At 47.5% G+C, this 14656-nt stretch overlaps 1 protein-coding gene across 3 annotated transcripts in view; it reads left to right on the top strand.

Annotated features, from left to right (window-relative positions):
* SLC25A26 (solute carrier family 25 member 26) overlaps positions 1 to 9303 on the top strand; it is an 84457-nt gene extending 75154 nt beyond the window's left edge. For all 3 annotated transcript variants that reach the window (XM_038149567.1, XM_038149566.1, XM_038149568.1), the window contains 3 exons: positions 1920 to 1984; positions 3326 to 3399; positions 8856 to 9303. In XM_038149567.1, the coding sequence (XP_038005495.1) occupies positions 1920 to 1984; positions 3326 to 3399; positions 8856 to 8952 (236 nt within the window). In that variant the 3' untranslated portion in view covers positions 8953 to 9303. The remainder of the gene's footprint in view (positions 1 to 1919; positions 1985 to 3325; positions 3400 to 8855) is intronic.
* Positions 9304 to 14656: the final 5353 nt, after the last annotated feature.

Genomic DNA, 14656 nt, shown 5'->3' with positions numbered 1-14656 from the left:
TCCAGACTTGTAAAGCCACTATTTTCCATGGAGATTATTTTTACCATTCTAAAAATACATTGCTGACATGAGTACCAAAGTTTCTATCCGGACCATTCTCAAAGCCTTTTGGTCACTTACGCAAAAACTGGCTCACAATAAAAAGATTTTCTGACCTTAAAGAGGGTCCAAGAATGGACTGGAATTTAGTTTGACTTGCTCATAGTTTCTGCTTTCACTTCTTGAATACAGCCCATTTTTCTGCTTTTTAGTGAGGTATCACTGCTAGAAAGCTTCCGGCAGAGTGAACCACATGGGCCATCCCTATGGGAATGGAAGCTGCTCCTAAAACCAGGCATTTTGGGCTGCTCACTAACTCAACTTTCCTGCTATTCTTGTTTGAGATCCAGGGGACTGCACATGTGCCTTACTGCATCTCCTGAACTGTCATGGGACATTCCTTAATTAACTGTAAGAAGTCAAGTAGGGTGCCAGCTGGCCCAGCCTCCTCTGTCGTAAAACAGGGGTTTAATATGTTCAAGTTAAGGTGGTTGAGAAAGAGAGATGCAGGTAAAAACACAAGCCAGCAGGGAATTTATTTTTTTTTCATTACTTTACAGATTTTAGAAGGAATGCTTTTTCCCTTCTCCCATCCCAAGAAAAGAGAGATCAATTTTTCTACATTCCATAAAACTTGGAACAGAAAATAGATTATTTTTAGCTTATTCCCTGGGCACTGTGTAGGCTTCAGTCTTTGGAGTCACTTTGTTCCTGGCTGTAGCAAACACAGGATTTCTACAAGCTCCAGAGAAAAGGAAAAATTAGGAGGAAGAAGAAAGATTTCAGTGCAAGTCTCTTGCTCTCTTGTCTCCCCCCTTTCTTCCCCTTTCATTCTTCACTTACTTCTGCTCCTGCATTTTAGAAGTTTCCTTCACTTTGGCTCTTCCTCAGCGTGAATTACTCTCTTGAAATATTTTGAACAGATGAGGGAAAGATTAGAATTGATTTTAGGATGGGGAAATAAGGCAAAAGGAATAAAATCCTGGGAGGAAAAGCAGCAGAGCTGGTCTCTAGATAGCACAAGAGGCCAGGCTGTAGTCACAGGGTTAAAATACAGAGCCAGACACACACGTTTGGGGGCGAGACATGCAGATGGATAAGCTGAAGATTTCTGGCTTTCAGGAGGAAAGGCACAGCTGAGCTGGCTGTGGCAAGTGACAGTAATGAGCTCCAAGGGTGAAGTTTGGGAGAGAGCAGAGAATAAAAATGCCCCTGAGGGTAAGATGGCACTTGTGACAGCAGACTTCTGACAATTTCCTAAGACCCTTGGGCGGCTTCACATTGTTGTTATCCAAAGTGGAGCTGATTTAATCTGCTGGAGATGAGCTCCATCCCAAACAATGACTTGTCTTTTTTCCTTGGAACAGTCCCAGATCCAGTCTGTGTGTATCTAGTGAGTAGCCCAAGCATATGTGTTTCAGATAGAGCATGATTCTGTCTTGCCAGCATTTAAATGGTCAGACTTTCATTCTCTAGGCAGAACAGAGAGTGACTGGTTTATTTTCCCATCTCTGCAAATGAGTAAGCAGTTTTTTTTTCCTTCCAAACTTGCTGTAGATGTTGGAAGTGGAATCTGCTATCCCTACAACCTTCCCATGTTCATGTATGTACAGAGTCCAGAACAAAAAGACAGTAATGTCCCTGGGGATGTTTGGATTTACAGTTTAGCAGCAGAGAGCTGTTTTCTAAAGTCAATCCACAGTAACAAAAGGTCTGTGTACAGACCTTGGACAGACGTACCTGGGCTCTGACGTGAGGGAACGTGCTGTAGGCATTAATAACAGAGCAGGGTTGACCACAGCCCTGGGAATTATAGGCAGTGTGGCATTCATATTCACACAACAATGTCTCACTTGTGCTTGGTGTTTTAATTTTCTCAGGTGGATTTGCAGCTGCAGTCACCACACCGCTCGACGTAGCAAAGACAAGAATTATGTTGGCAAAGGTAAGAGGGAGGGAAGGAGGCCACCAGACAGGCCAGGGAATGGCCTGGGCCTGCCAGGGTTTCTGTAGGGTCGTTACAGAATGAAATCTAGCACCTATTAATAATCATTTCTGCTGTTTTCCTAGAAGGCAAGAGTAGATGTGAACAGGCACTGCATGCAGAACTAATGAAATTGTTGTGTCCCTTCCCAAGGGAGCTGTCAGAAACAGACCTGGGCTTGTGCTCAGCTTCCAGAGTCTCATGCAGTGTCTTTAGAAGGAAAGCCTTGCAGATCAGAGTTAACCCAAAGTTAAACTGCCCATCAGGGATTTATTCTGCTGTTTTGATATGTCTGTATGTGTTTTCTCAGGAGGGCTTGGTACTAGATTTTCTGTTGTAAAATATTAAACTATAGAGATTGTGATGACCAACATCAGCCAACCAGGGCAGAAAGAAGATTGCTTATAAGATCAGTAAGTTTAATAAGTTTAGAAATTGCTGGTGAGTTTGGTGTTCCCATCATCATCTCACTGACCCCGGGCAGAGCTGAGAGCCACCAAGCTAAGAGTCCTCAGCAGGTGGATGTTCCTAAAGCCTTTCCCAGCCCTGAAAAGAGCTGTTGTGCTGGTGAAGGATGGGCATTCTGGAGTTTCTGTGGGTGTTTTTTACCCTGTTGCTCACATCTCTCAATTTGGGGTGTTTCTTGTTGCTATCATGTACCCCCCAGCTGGGTCACATCTGCTGTGTTGTCTGTCATTGCTGGGTTGTGTCTGCTGCAGCTTCTTTGTCTTTGGATAGTGTTGGTGATAAACCTGTAAAAACTGGGTTTCATTTATCTCTGCCTCTCTCCTGAGCAACCAGGGAAAGAAATGAGGGTGCTTTGAGACCATTCAGTTTCTGTCAGTCATTTCACATTAACTGGGTCACACATGGAATTTAAGTGTCTCTAGTCCTGCTGTTTGTCAGCACAATTTTCACATGCAATACACTACTCAGGGTTTTTTTGGGTTTTTTTTCTTTTCTTTTAAATCTAAAGGAGCAGCAAAGTCACTTGGTGCTTTGAGAGTGTGTTTTTATTAAGGTCCTACTGCAGTGTCAGCTGCTGGATGTAGAGCTGAAGGAACTGGCTGCCCAGTTCTGAACTAACCAGCTCTGGGACCTTGATTGTTTTGCTCTTCTGTGCCTCTGCTTCACTTTCCACCCTTTTTTTCATTCCTGGAGATGAGGAGCTTTTGGCTGTGCCTGGGGTAAGGAGGTTGTGAGTCTGTCTGTAATTCCTGTCATGTAGCACTAGCCAGGCACAGGAGCTCAGTAAATAACTGAACTTTGCCAACATTTCCAATCTGTCTCTCTGTGGTGCAGGCTGGTTCCAGCAATGCCAGGGGGAATGTTCTGGCTGCTCTTGGTGGCATCTGGAGGACACAAGGCCTGTCAGGGTAAGGACGTGCTGCACCTCAGGGGTTGTGCTGTCCGTGTGGTTCAGGGGGTGTGAGAGGATGGGGTGGGATCTGTTTCTGTTTAAATACTGGCAGACAGAAGAGCCTTTTGATTGCTGCACACCTGGGCAGGGAGCAACAGTGGGGTAGCCAAGAACAAATCCCTCAGGGAGGTTGAGTGTCCTCACCTTAGCCCTGGCTTGGGGCAGTGTCCAGGGAAGAGTACAGAAAAAGGGCACTGTTGGGAGTATATCCAACCTCTGAGCCCAGCTCCAGGTGGCAGAGGAGAGGGTGCCTTTGTGTTAATAACCCATGATGGACTCTTCCCTGTGAAAATTTGTGATTTGTCTGCATTTAAAGTCAGGCACATCTCGTGGCAGTTTCAGCAGTTTCATTTGAGGAGTGTGAATCCCCTCTTGTGAGGAGCCAGGGAAGGTCAGCATAGGACCCTTATGGACAGTTTTTCCTCCTCCTGGCAACTTCTTGCAGATTTGAAAGCAGCAGCAAGGTCTCCTCTGTTCAGTTCCCCATTCTTGCTGTGGAGCCCCACATGAGCAGGCAGTGCAGGGTGGTGGCAGCAGTGGGACGAGCTGCAGCAGAGGCAGCAGCTGTGAGCTTTGAATCTCCTCTTAGCTCTGGCCTTGAGTGTGTGCCCCCAGCTTTGTGCAGTGTGGAACCCATTGCAAAAGTGCAAGTTTCCTGAGCCAGGCTTGAGTACAAAGAGTAGGTCTGAGCAGCCACAGAGCTGCTCTGCAGGGCTTTCCTGCTGCAGCCAGAGTGTAGAAATGTTCTGTTTCCTCTGACCAGCTGTGGAAGTCTGAGCTGATGTCCATCCACTCTCTTAAGTGCCTCACTTTGTCCAGTCCTGGGACAGAGAATTGCTCTCCTGACCTTGGAGCAGTGTGGGAACAAAGAGTCTTCTGCTGGTGTTTCTAGAACACTTGGAGGTGTCAAAATTACTATTGATTTTTACTGACACGGCTTCACTTACACCCCCTTGTCCTCTCTCAGTGCATGTCTTACACCAGTAGTTGGCCTCTGAAAGTGAATATATGTCTCAACTTCTCCAGGCCATGAAGTTCAGCCTGTGCTTCCTTCAGTAGGGCTTGTGTCTCACCTGTCTTTGGCCTGGAAAAGAAACAGAGGGATTTTTGGAAGGTTTGGGCTTTTCCCTGTAGTTTTCCCTAGATTTTTAGCCCTCTCAGTCTTTCAGGCACTGTCCTAACCTTTGTTGCCCAAAGCACTGTGCACAATGCAGCTTTGCAGGGGACCAGCTTTCTCTGAACATCTGATCTCTGCTTGCCCAGCTAATAAAAGCTCAACCCTCTTTCTACACATGTGGGAAATAATTCAAAACAAATTGCAGGAAGTTCCTGAACACTGATTCCAGGAAGGCATCCAGCTGTGCCCCCCGGCAGCACTCAGGGATGGGCTGTCTCAGGTTTGCCTCTCGGAGGGGACAAGGTGATGTGGCAGGAGATGAGTTTTGGGTCCTGCATGGCTTGGTGGACTCTTGAGGGGGTTTGGAAAGGGACTGGGAGTGAAGCCATGTCTGCTGCTAGTGGATGTTGAGCTCTAAAGGGTGTGAAGAGGCTGAGGAAACTTCCCCCACCTCCCCAGCCAACAGCAGAAAGAGAAATGTATGTTTGTGTTCTTTTCAGGGTGTTTCAGCAGTGCCCTTTCCTAAACAACCCAGAATTAAACTCTGCCCAAAGATAGCACCAGTGGACTGGGACCAAAGGGAACACAATTCAGTTGAAATCCAAACAATAAGAGATGTGGAGAAAAAGTATCATGCAAAGGAGGCCAAGCTGCGTCAGCTGCGAGGAAAAGGAAGAAAGTCTTGGGAAAAATAAACGCAGAGGCTGCCATGCCTGCTGCCAATTATAAATCTATTAATCAAAACCAATAAAAATGTCGGGCTTTTTTGGCCAGTTCCAACATGACATGATTTATGGCTCCTCTAATAAATCTCGTACTTGAAGAGGAGGAATTCTGAGGGCAGAAAGACGCATTGCTTATTGCCACCTTATTAAAAGCAGAGCACAGGGCTCAGCTTCCTGGTCTGCACCTAGTAAATCCCTGTGCTTCACGCCAAGAAATTCCACATCCCTTTCTGTCAAGGGAGAGCCAGGACTGGCAGGGGTTAGGATAGGGATGGGGTGAGTGGATCTGTGAACTTGTTTGCTGTTGCCAGAGGAGTAAAGGAATCATTCCCAGGAAAGGGGGTTTGCATCTTGTCTGATGGCTTTTCACAAGGAGATAGTGGTGTTTGAAAGCCACGGATGAAGCTTCACAACTTACTGGTGAGAAACACAAGGGTTATTGGAGGGGTGATGCTGGTGAGGTGGCCTGTGTAGAGCTGGGGATGGAGCTGGGGGTGTTGCACCAGGTGTCCTGTTCCTCCCATGAGCTTCCTGGCTGGAGTAGAATTGGCATGTGGGAGGTACTGATTTAATTTTGAAATAACAATCCCTCGACACGGTGTAGTTTTATTTGTTGAAGTGTGGGTTATGAATCTTGATTTCAGTGGAAAAATACCAGAAGGGCACTTGCCTCAGCAGTAACAGCACGTGCACAGAGAAAGCCTCTGTTGCTGGGCAGCCCCTCGAGGGGAGGAGAACAGAGAGAATTCTCTGTGGGGAGTAGAGAAGGGTCCCATCTCTGGGGGAATTTCACCTGGCAGCCAAGCAGGGGGGAGAAAGCCTCCACCACTGGGCTGCAAGTTCCACCCAGTGCTTTTTTCAGCTCTGTGCTGTGTCCAGGCCCTGAATTGCATTGCCCTGTTTCCAAGGGAAGTGGTAGGATCAGCATCCCTGAAGTGTTCACAACGTGTGTAACTGTGGTGCTTGGGGACATGGGTTAGTGGTGGGCTGGGTAGTGCTGGCTTATTTTGGTCTTGTCCTTTTTCAACCTGAATGATTCAGTGATCCAAAGGGTAACTGCAGGGGTCCTGTTAGTCTCCTGTTTAGAATGGCAGAGTGCCAGGTGAAATCTGCAGACACAGACCAAATCCAGCTAGACAGCAGAGCTCTGCCCACCAGAGCAGCTTCTGATGGGGCCAGCAGAAATAAACCCAATTTATCTCATCTGCTGATGGAGGCAGGCGTGGTCCAGCAGAGACCAGTTTGGATCAGACCTGCCACAGGGCTCTGCTCTTTGGATTTGGGACCTCCCTGCAGCTGCTCAGCTCTGCCCTCACGCAGAGAGGGAGCCCATGGGGGAAGCGTGGACTGGAGAGGCTGCAGGTGCCAGGTGGGAACAGGAAACTGGGAGAAGCAGGGCCGGGATTCTTGGAAGTGATGGTTAGTAATGGGGGTTGCCAGGGATGCAGCTACTGGATAACTCAGTTATGGGCCCCTGTTTGTGTAATAGCTGTGTCTCGAGTGGGCTGTTCTGGAAACAAATGTCTGCCCCTGCTCCTGTAATGAGGCTCCCTAATTCAGCAGGAGAGGGATGCTGTGCTGCTCCCCAGGATTTGCCCTATCACTGCTCTGTCCATACATGCCTTGTACAAATTACTCTGTTTTAAAGCTGTCATTATGGTAATAGGCCCAATTGCTGTCTAGTAAAGCCATAAAATGTTTCCATCTGCCTGTGTGCTCCAGGCTCCTTAGCAGAGCTCATTACTGCCTGAGGTTTCCCTGTGCAGCGGGAGCAGGGAGCTCCTGAGCAGCCAGGTCTCACCAGGAGCTCCTGAGCAGCCAGGTCTCACCTGGAGCTCCTGAGCAGCCAAATTTCACCTGGAGCTCCTGAGCAGCCAAATCTCACCAGAGCTCCTGAGCAGCCAAATCTCACCAGGAGCTCCTGAGCAGCCTGGTCCCACCTGGAGCTCCTGAGCAGCCAAATCTCACCAGGAGCTCCTGAGCAGCCAAATTTCACCTGGAGCTCCTGAACAGCCTGGTCTCACCTGGAGCTCCTGAGCAGCCAAATCTCACCAGGAGCTCCTGAGCAGCCAAATTTCACCTGGAGCTCCTGAGCAGCCAAATCTCACCAGGAGCTCCTGAGCAGCCAAATTTCACCTGGAGCTCCTGAGCAGCCTGGTCTCACCAGAGCTCCTGAGCAGCCAAATCTCACCAGGAGTTACAGCCTGTCCCACTGTGGACAGCCTCTCAGCAGGGACCATGCAGTGCTTGGGACAGCCAGAGACAGGATCCCTGTGGAGCTCAGCCAGGCTGAGTGCTGTGGATCTGGAAGGGGGGTGGGATGCCAAATGGATTCGAGTTTAATCGTTGCTTGCCACAAAGGAAGCCTGTAATCCTCTGGGAGGGTACACTGGCCTGTCCTGAAGTTGTTAAACCAACTGTGAGTTTAGACGTGTCAAGCAATTGGCTTTGCACGAGTTTCCTGTTAATTTCTATGAAGATCAGGCAGCTGGAGGTACCACAAATGGAATATTTCTGCTCCCTGACTGTGGTGTGTCCCTGGGAATGAGCCACTGCAGTGAGCAGGGCTGGCTGTGCAAGGGGCAGCCCCTGGCCCCAGAGGCTGTGGGGCAGTGGAGGACAGTTTCACTGGCTGGGGGCTGTGTAAAATTACAAACGGGGTGGGACTGCCAGGAACGTGCTTTGAGCTGGTTTTATTTCTAGCACCTAGCAGTACATGGTTATGACAATGGGAAGATGCTATTAGCCCACATCTTAGACAGTAGACTAAGAACTTTATGTTCCAACTTACTTCATAAGTTTTTTGACCAATCACACAAAGCAAAAGCACATTGACAGTGGTTCCATCCAATCACTATAAGCACAGGTACCTTTGGTTGAAACAATGCTTGCTTATTTCAAATACAATACCTGCTTGTGAGCCTTAAAACACAATGCACAGAGCTCCATTATTAAGCTTAGAACTTCCTAATATCTCTCTAGATAGACTTTTCTGCAGCTTAGGGAGTTATTCTAGACAAGCGTTAATACACAGACCATTGTTCTATTTGTCCTTATTTTTCTACTTCTTACATCATTTTTTTGCTGACTAATCTGATGGCTGTTGCTTGGCTCTGATCACAGTTCTGCTGTCTCTGAGGCCTGCCTTCTGCAGCTTTCCCAAAACCTTCTGATTTTATGGATTCCTACAGCTGGGATGTTCCCAAAACCTTCTGATTTTATGGATTCCTGCAGCCAGGATGTTCCCAAAACCTTCTGATTTTATGGATTCCTGCAGCCAGGATGTTCCCACCTGCGTGCAGCTCCTTGTGGCCATGTGCCTGAGCTCCCCATTCCAGTGGCCCATAATGGCCTCTGCCTCGTCCTTCTGCACCCGAGGAGTGTGGAGAGGGGTTAAAAACCACAAGCCTTGGGAGTGCTGCGTTAGGGAAGTCCAGACAGATTCCTGCAGTGAGTAGTGGGGTGGGATTTAAGAAACCAGCAAGAGAGAGTTTTTCTTGGCTTTGTTTTGCGAAGCCCCTGCATCCGCTCCCCGCTCGTCCTCTCAAACCTCCTTTCCTTTGCCTTCAGCTTGTTCGCAGGTGTTGTCCCACGGATGGCAGCCATCAGCCTGGGAGGCTTCATCTTCCTGGGGACATACGAGAAGACTCGGCAGCTGCTGCTCTGAGCCAGCCCCGCCGGCCCTGCCCGGGGAGAAGCCGGAGGAGGAGCCGGGCTGGGAGCAGAGCCTTCCTCCCGCAGCCCTCTCAGCAGCTGTCCCGCCGGCTGAGAGCCACTCTCCCTGCTAGAGGAAAGTAAATCCTCCAATAATCCAGTTTCCCAAACACGAAATTTTCCTGCATGGAGAGTGGGTGAGGTAATTTTGAAGAGTTGTGCCAAAAAAGTAATGTTTGGGGGGGTAAACAGCTAATTACGGTGGCTGCAAAAGGCATTATTAGAACTCCTGCAGGGAAAGTGTTTTGGAAAGGTCTGGCTTGGGGGCTGAGTGGGGAGGCTGAAATAAAGCAAGTTTTCATCATTCAGTGGCACCTGCCTCGTAACAGGGGAGGGGAAGGGGCTGATAGAGTTACAGCCTGCTGCCCTCCAACAGCACCGAAAGGATCCTGCCTTGGGAGAACTCTTTGTCAAGGACAATCATCCATTTGTTTCTGATTCGGGCTGTATTTGTGGAAGTTTATATTCCTGTTTATACCTACAGGTGCTCAGCAAGCATTCCTGTGTGGGAGCCAGTGCAGCTTTATTAATCACACTCATATTTCTCCAGTAAAAGCACAGGCTTGTATTATTTTACAGCTGTGCTTGTGCAAAGACACAGAGCTCTGCCTTCCTTTGGTCTTCACCCCTCAGCTGCTGAAGCAGCAGGAGGATGGAAGTGCTGGGATGGAAGCCTGGGAGGGCAGGCAGGGAGAACATCAGAGTTCTGCTGATGGAGGGGTGGATCCTCAGGGCTCCTGGGGGGCTGCTGGCAGGCAAAATTCTGCTGCAGTTCTCATGTAGGAAGCAGAAGCTGCAGCGGCCATAACGGTGTGGGGATGAGCGTGATGAGAAGACTTTATTGGAATGACTCAAAGTTATCACAGGGTCGGTGCTGGGGGTTTGCAGCCCCTGCGTGGGGGCTGGGGAGGCTGAGCTGTGGAGGGTGTTTGTGTGGAGGGCTCTGGTGGGTGATGGTTTCCTGCACAGCCATGGGAATCTCACACAGGGGGAGAGGAGTGGGTGCCACGGACCCTGGGACTGAGCTGTGCCAGGCCACTCATCCTGCTGGCACCGTCCCTGTCACCCCAGTACTGATGTGCCAGGGGTGCTGTGCTGCCCTGGGGTGCTGTAATTTACCTGTGTGTATCCCCCTCATGAGGACAATGTACAGGTGTTTGGAGTCCTGGGAGAGGGAGAACAAATGCCAGAGCAGGTCAGTGGCCTGAGCAGGGGACACCAGTGACACCAGAGCCCCTGCCCAGAGTGCCTACAGCACAGGCTGGATGTTTTATTGCACTGCTATCCATGCCAGAGTAGGAAGACTTTTTAGAGGCCAAAACTTAGAAAATAATTGGCAGACAAGTAAAACATACAGAACAAAGGACATAATTCTTAAAAATAATCTTCAATTAAAATGGGGAATTTAGCCAAGTCCCATATTGGCTGGTTGGTAACACTAATTACCATGGCTTGGTGTAGCTGTGCTTCCTGCCACTTTGAGGCTGTCTCTTTTATGACATTCTATATGTATGTATATATATATATATATATATCACATTCAATTTTAGAAGAGAGGGAGATTTATTACTCTGTCTCAAAAATCTATCACATTTTCTAGTGAAGCTCTTTAAACATAGTGAGGGGGTTAGCACTGCAGTTGATGCATTTAATTACTTGAGCTGTAAATAATCATCTTTATGTCACTGGGTCCAAATGGTGCATTTTTTGTTGTTTTTATTTAATATTGCAGAATCAGTTTTTGTTGTCACCCTTTTTTTTTTAAATTAAAATAAAAAACCCCAACCAAAACCCAGCCAAAAAGTGATTCCCTTCCTCTGCACCAAAGGCCAAAGGTACCTGGGAATGGCAACTGGCAGCCCCAGCAGGTGGCCAGGGCTGTTCTGCATGCACCAGTTTGCCTAATATGGATGAAAAGGACATTTTTAGTTTTGGGACTGTGGGGAGAAAAAACAGACCAAAAATTGCATGGGTTCCCCTATGACTGTTTGCCTTAAGTGTCAGCAATGTTTGATTTCAGGTTTACCAAAATTTAATGTAGCCCATTACAAGGATAAAGTGGGATAACAACTTAAATTTTACACCAGCCTCTTAAAACCTCTCTCAATTTAAAAAAAAATTAACTCTTAGATGTGTTAAGGAACTTTGAGTATTCTCAGACAACCTGCTTTATACCCAAAGTGATAATTTCAAGGGAGAATCAATTTTTTAGAAAAATACAGAAGCTGAATTGAGATTTTTAGTTAAAGCAGGAATCTTTATCTCCAAAGCTACCTCTGGAATTTCCAGAGGGGTGGGGTTTGGGAACACCAGAGGTGTTCACAACTGCAGCTGGGTCTGGTGCTGTCCTGGCCCTGTTTTTACTTGCACGCACACACCCCCCTCATCTGTTCTGTTCTCAGTGCCAAGATAGGGGGACTTGCCAGATACTAAAGCAAGCTGATATACTGGAAGTGTATTTCTTACAAGTTCTGTGTTGTATTTTTCCATCCTGCCCCAAATCCCACCCCATCCCCATGCCAGGCTGTCAGATCCTGGCTGTTCCCCGGGATCTCATGGCCCAATTTCAAGAGCGGGTACTTTGGCAGTAAATCTCCATTTTTATGAGAGAAAGACAGAAAAGAGATATAGCAATGGATTAGAATTTTATTTAATTTTCAACTGAAACTCCCAAAAGCTCACTCTCAACAGATCAGCCGTAATATTATAAATGAACCTTTATTAAAGACACTTCAATGCCGTTTGTTAGACACTTCAATATCTTACATGTTTTTCAATGTACAACATTGTACCAAATTCTCTAATAAATAAATAAATTTGTACACAAAAGTAATACTTCCTCTTTCACATTGCCTCTTAGAAGCAGCAAATTCACATATTTAGTGGAAGTCATAACATTAGGCAGTTAACTTTATTCAGAAACATTATTTTTAATGTTAACATGGCAAATATGGTTTTGTATCTGCACTGGTGATGACATTTCTGCCAGCAAAACAAACCCATTGAATCATTCCCATCTTCCCCGTGTCCCTGGTTCCATGAGTTAGTTCTGGAGCACTTTTCCCTTCAGCAAAGGGAAAACTGTGCTGGGTTTATAATTTTCTATCATCCATTTCCTTTGCTCTGAATAAACTTGGCACTCAGCATAATTCACCACCTGTCTCAAAGTGCAAACGTGCCAATAGTCAGGGACTGGGACAGACAGGTACTGGCTGAATTATGCCTGGCTTCATCCAGGGGCAGCTGCTGCTCCCCCTGACCCTCAGGGCCTGAGGTCCTTCCCTTACAGGAGCTAAGGCTGGGAAGGACCAGCTTGTGATAAAACCAAGGGGCAGCTTGCAGCCACTCCCTGAAACCCCAGAGGTGCAGCAGCACTGGGGCAGGTCCCTCAGTGATGGATCTCGAGCGACCATGAAGTGTTTCTGCCCTCATCTCTGCTGCTTGTTCTGAACCACCGTTCTGGCAAAGGTGGAACTGGTATTGAGTCGCTCCTAAGGAAAAAAGTAACAACACCCCCTCCCACCCGTGATAAACCTGCCCCAAAGTAGTCATCACCAGAGTTAGCAACCTCATGTTAGCAGAACTCAAATCACAAAGAACTGGGAGTCCTCCATCCACAGGTACCAACAGACACCAACAGAAAGCAACCTTTCTATAAATAAAAAGCGTCATTGTGAAGTCAGAAGTGACAAAGATCTGTTTGACTGAGGTGGGCATTTCTTTATCCCCCCTCCTCCATTAATGGATGAACTTAAAAGGCCACATAAAACATTTGGGACATTTCCATTTAAAAGTGTTCAACCATGAATCCACAGTTTTCCTTATAAAACAAGTGTATTGCTGGCTAGCCCAGAATTGCTACACAAGGCAGCATAACTCACTTGCAGGTGATATTTTCATATAGAGAGTCTGGCTGTTCAACTACAAAGTGTAATATTGTGTTGCAGGGAAAAAAAAAAGTATTGGATGAATTAGTGATCCAGCTGTCCCCTTAGGAGCACAGTTTGGTTTTGTTGTCAAAACAGCTCCATGGTTTCAAACCCCCCCCCAGAACAGATGTGGGTTTTGGGTGTGAAAATGCATTTTACTGGCACAGGTTATTTATTCTAAGCAGGGCAAGGCTGGATTGCTGCACACACCTCAGACAGGTAGAGCTGGGTCCCTTTGGGAGGGGAAGGGCCTGTGGTGAGGGCTGTGGTGCTCAGAGCTGTGCACACATGGCAGGTAGAACCTCTGTGATGACGTGTTTGAGAGGTGCGCTGTTATGAGACCACCCCTGGTTTACTGCACACGTTATTTATTTTGGTAACAACTTCTTCCCAGTCAAAACAGCTTTTTCCTCTGGTTGTTTTGGGGCTCTACACTGTTGAAGAGTTATTTAGTGCCTCCTGTGTGGTCCACTCTAAAGTCTCACACAGTCACAGTTCAAATGCTAATTTTTATGAAGTTTTGAAAAATAATGGAATTCAAGTTCTTCCACCAACAGGAAAATATCAGGTTGCTATGTAATTGCTCACTGCTTTTTTTGTTTCTAAATTTGATTTGACACAGATTGAAGATCTCTGTTATTAAATGTGTTAAGTACAATAAATTCCCAAGGAGAAGGAAATTTGTGCTAAGCAATCCACCTGAATCACAGAAAGTCTTGGGTTGGAAGGAACAGAATCACAGGATTAACTAAGTTGGAAGAGACCTTTGATGATCAAGTCCAAGACCTGAGAAGTTCAAGTCCAACCTTTGACCTAACACCACCTTATCATCTAAACCATGGCTAAGTGCCAGATCCAGTCCTTTTTTAAACACATCCAGGCACGGTGACTCCACCATCTCCCTGGCAGCCCATTCCAATGTCCAGTCACTTTCTGTGAGGAAATTTTTTCCTAATGTCCAGCCTAAACTTCCCCTGGCACAGCTTAAGGCTGCATCCTCTAATTCTGTCAGTGGCTGCCTGGGAGAAGACCCCCACCTGGCTGTAGGCACATTTCAGGGAGTTGTAGAGAGTGATGAGGTCACCCCTGAGTCTCCTTTTCTCCAGGCTGAACACCCCCAGCTCCCTCAGTGGTTCCTCACAGGGTTTGTGCTCCAGGCCCCTCACCAGCCTCGTTGCCTCCTCTGGACACATTCCAATGTCCCAAGGTCCTTCCCAAACTGAGGGCCCAGAACTGGACACAGCACTCGAGGCGTGCCCTCACCAGTGCCAAGGACAAGGGCAGAATGACCCCCCTGCTCCTGCTGCCACACTGTTCCTGATCCAGGCCAGGAGCCATTGGCCTTCTTGGCACCTGGGCACACTGCTGGCTCACGTTCAGTTGGTATCAACCAGTGCCCCCAGGTCCCTTTCTGCCTGGGCACTGTCCAGCCACTCTGTCCCCAGCCTGTAACACCACAGGGGTTGTTGTGGCCAAAGTGTAGGACCCAGCACTTGGACTTGTTAAATTTTATGTTGTTGGATTTATCCATCCAACATCTATCCAGCCTGTCCTGACCTTAAGGATGATCTTATTGCAACCCCCTGCCATGGGCAGGGAGACCTTTCATTAGTGCAGGCTGCTCAGAGGTCCATCGAGCCTGAACACCTACAGGGATGGGACATCTGCAGCTTCTCTGACAACCTGCACCAGTGCCACACCACCCTCACAGGGAAGAATTTCAATTTC

This window comes from Motacilla alba, chromosome 12 (assembly GCF_015832195.1).
Source record: "Motacilla alba alba isolate MOTALB_02 chromosome 12, Motacilla_alba_V1.0_pri, whole genome shotgun sequence".
Classification (NCBI taxonomy): Eukaryota; Metazoa; Chordata; class Aves; order Passeriformes; family Motacillidae; genus Motacilla; species Motacilla alba.
Note: the sequence above shows the minus strand (reverse complement) of the source record. Positions and strands in the feature narration are given on the sequence as shown.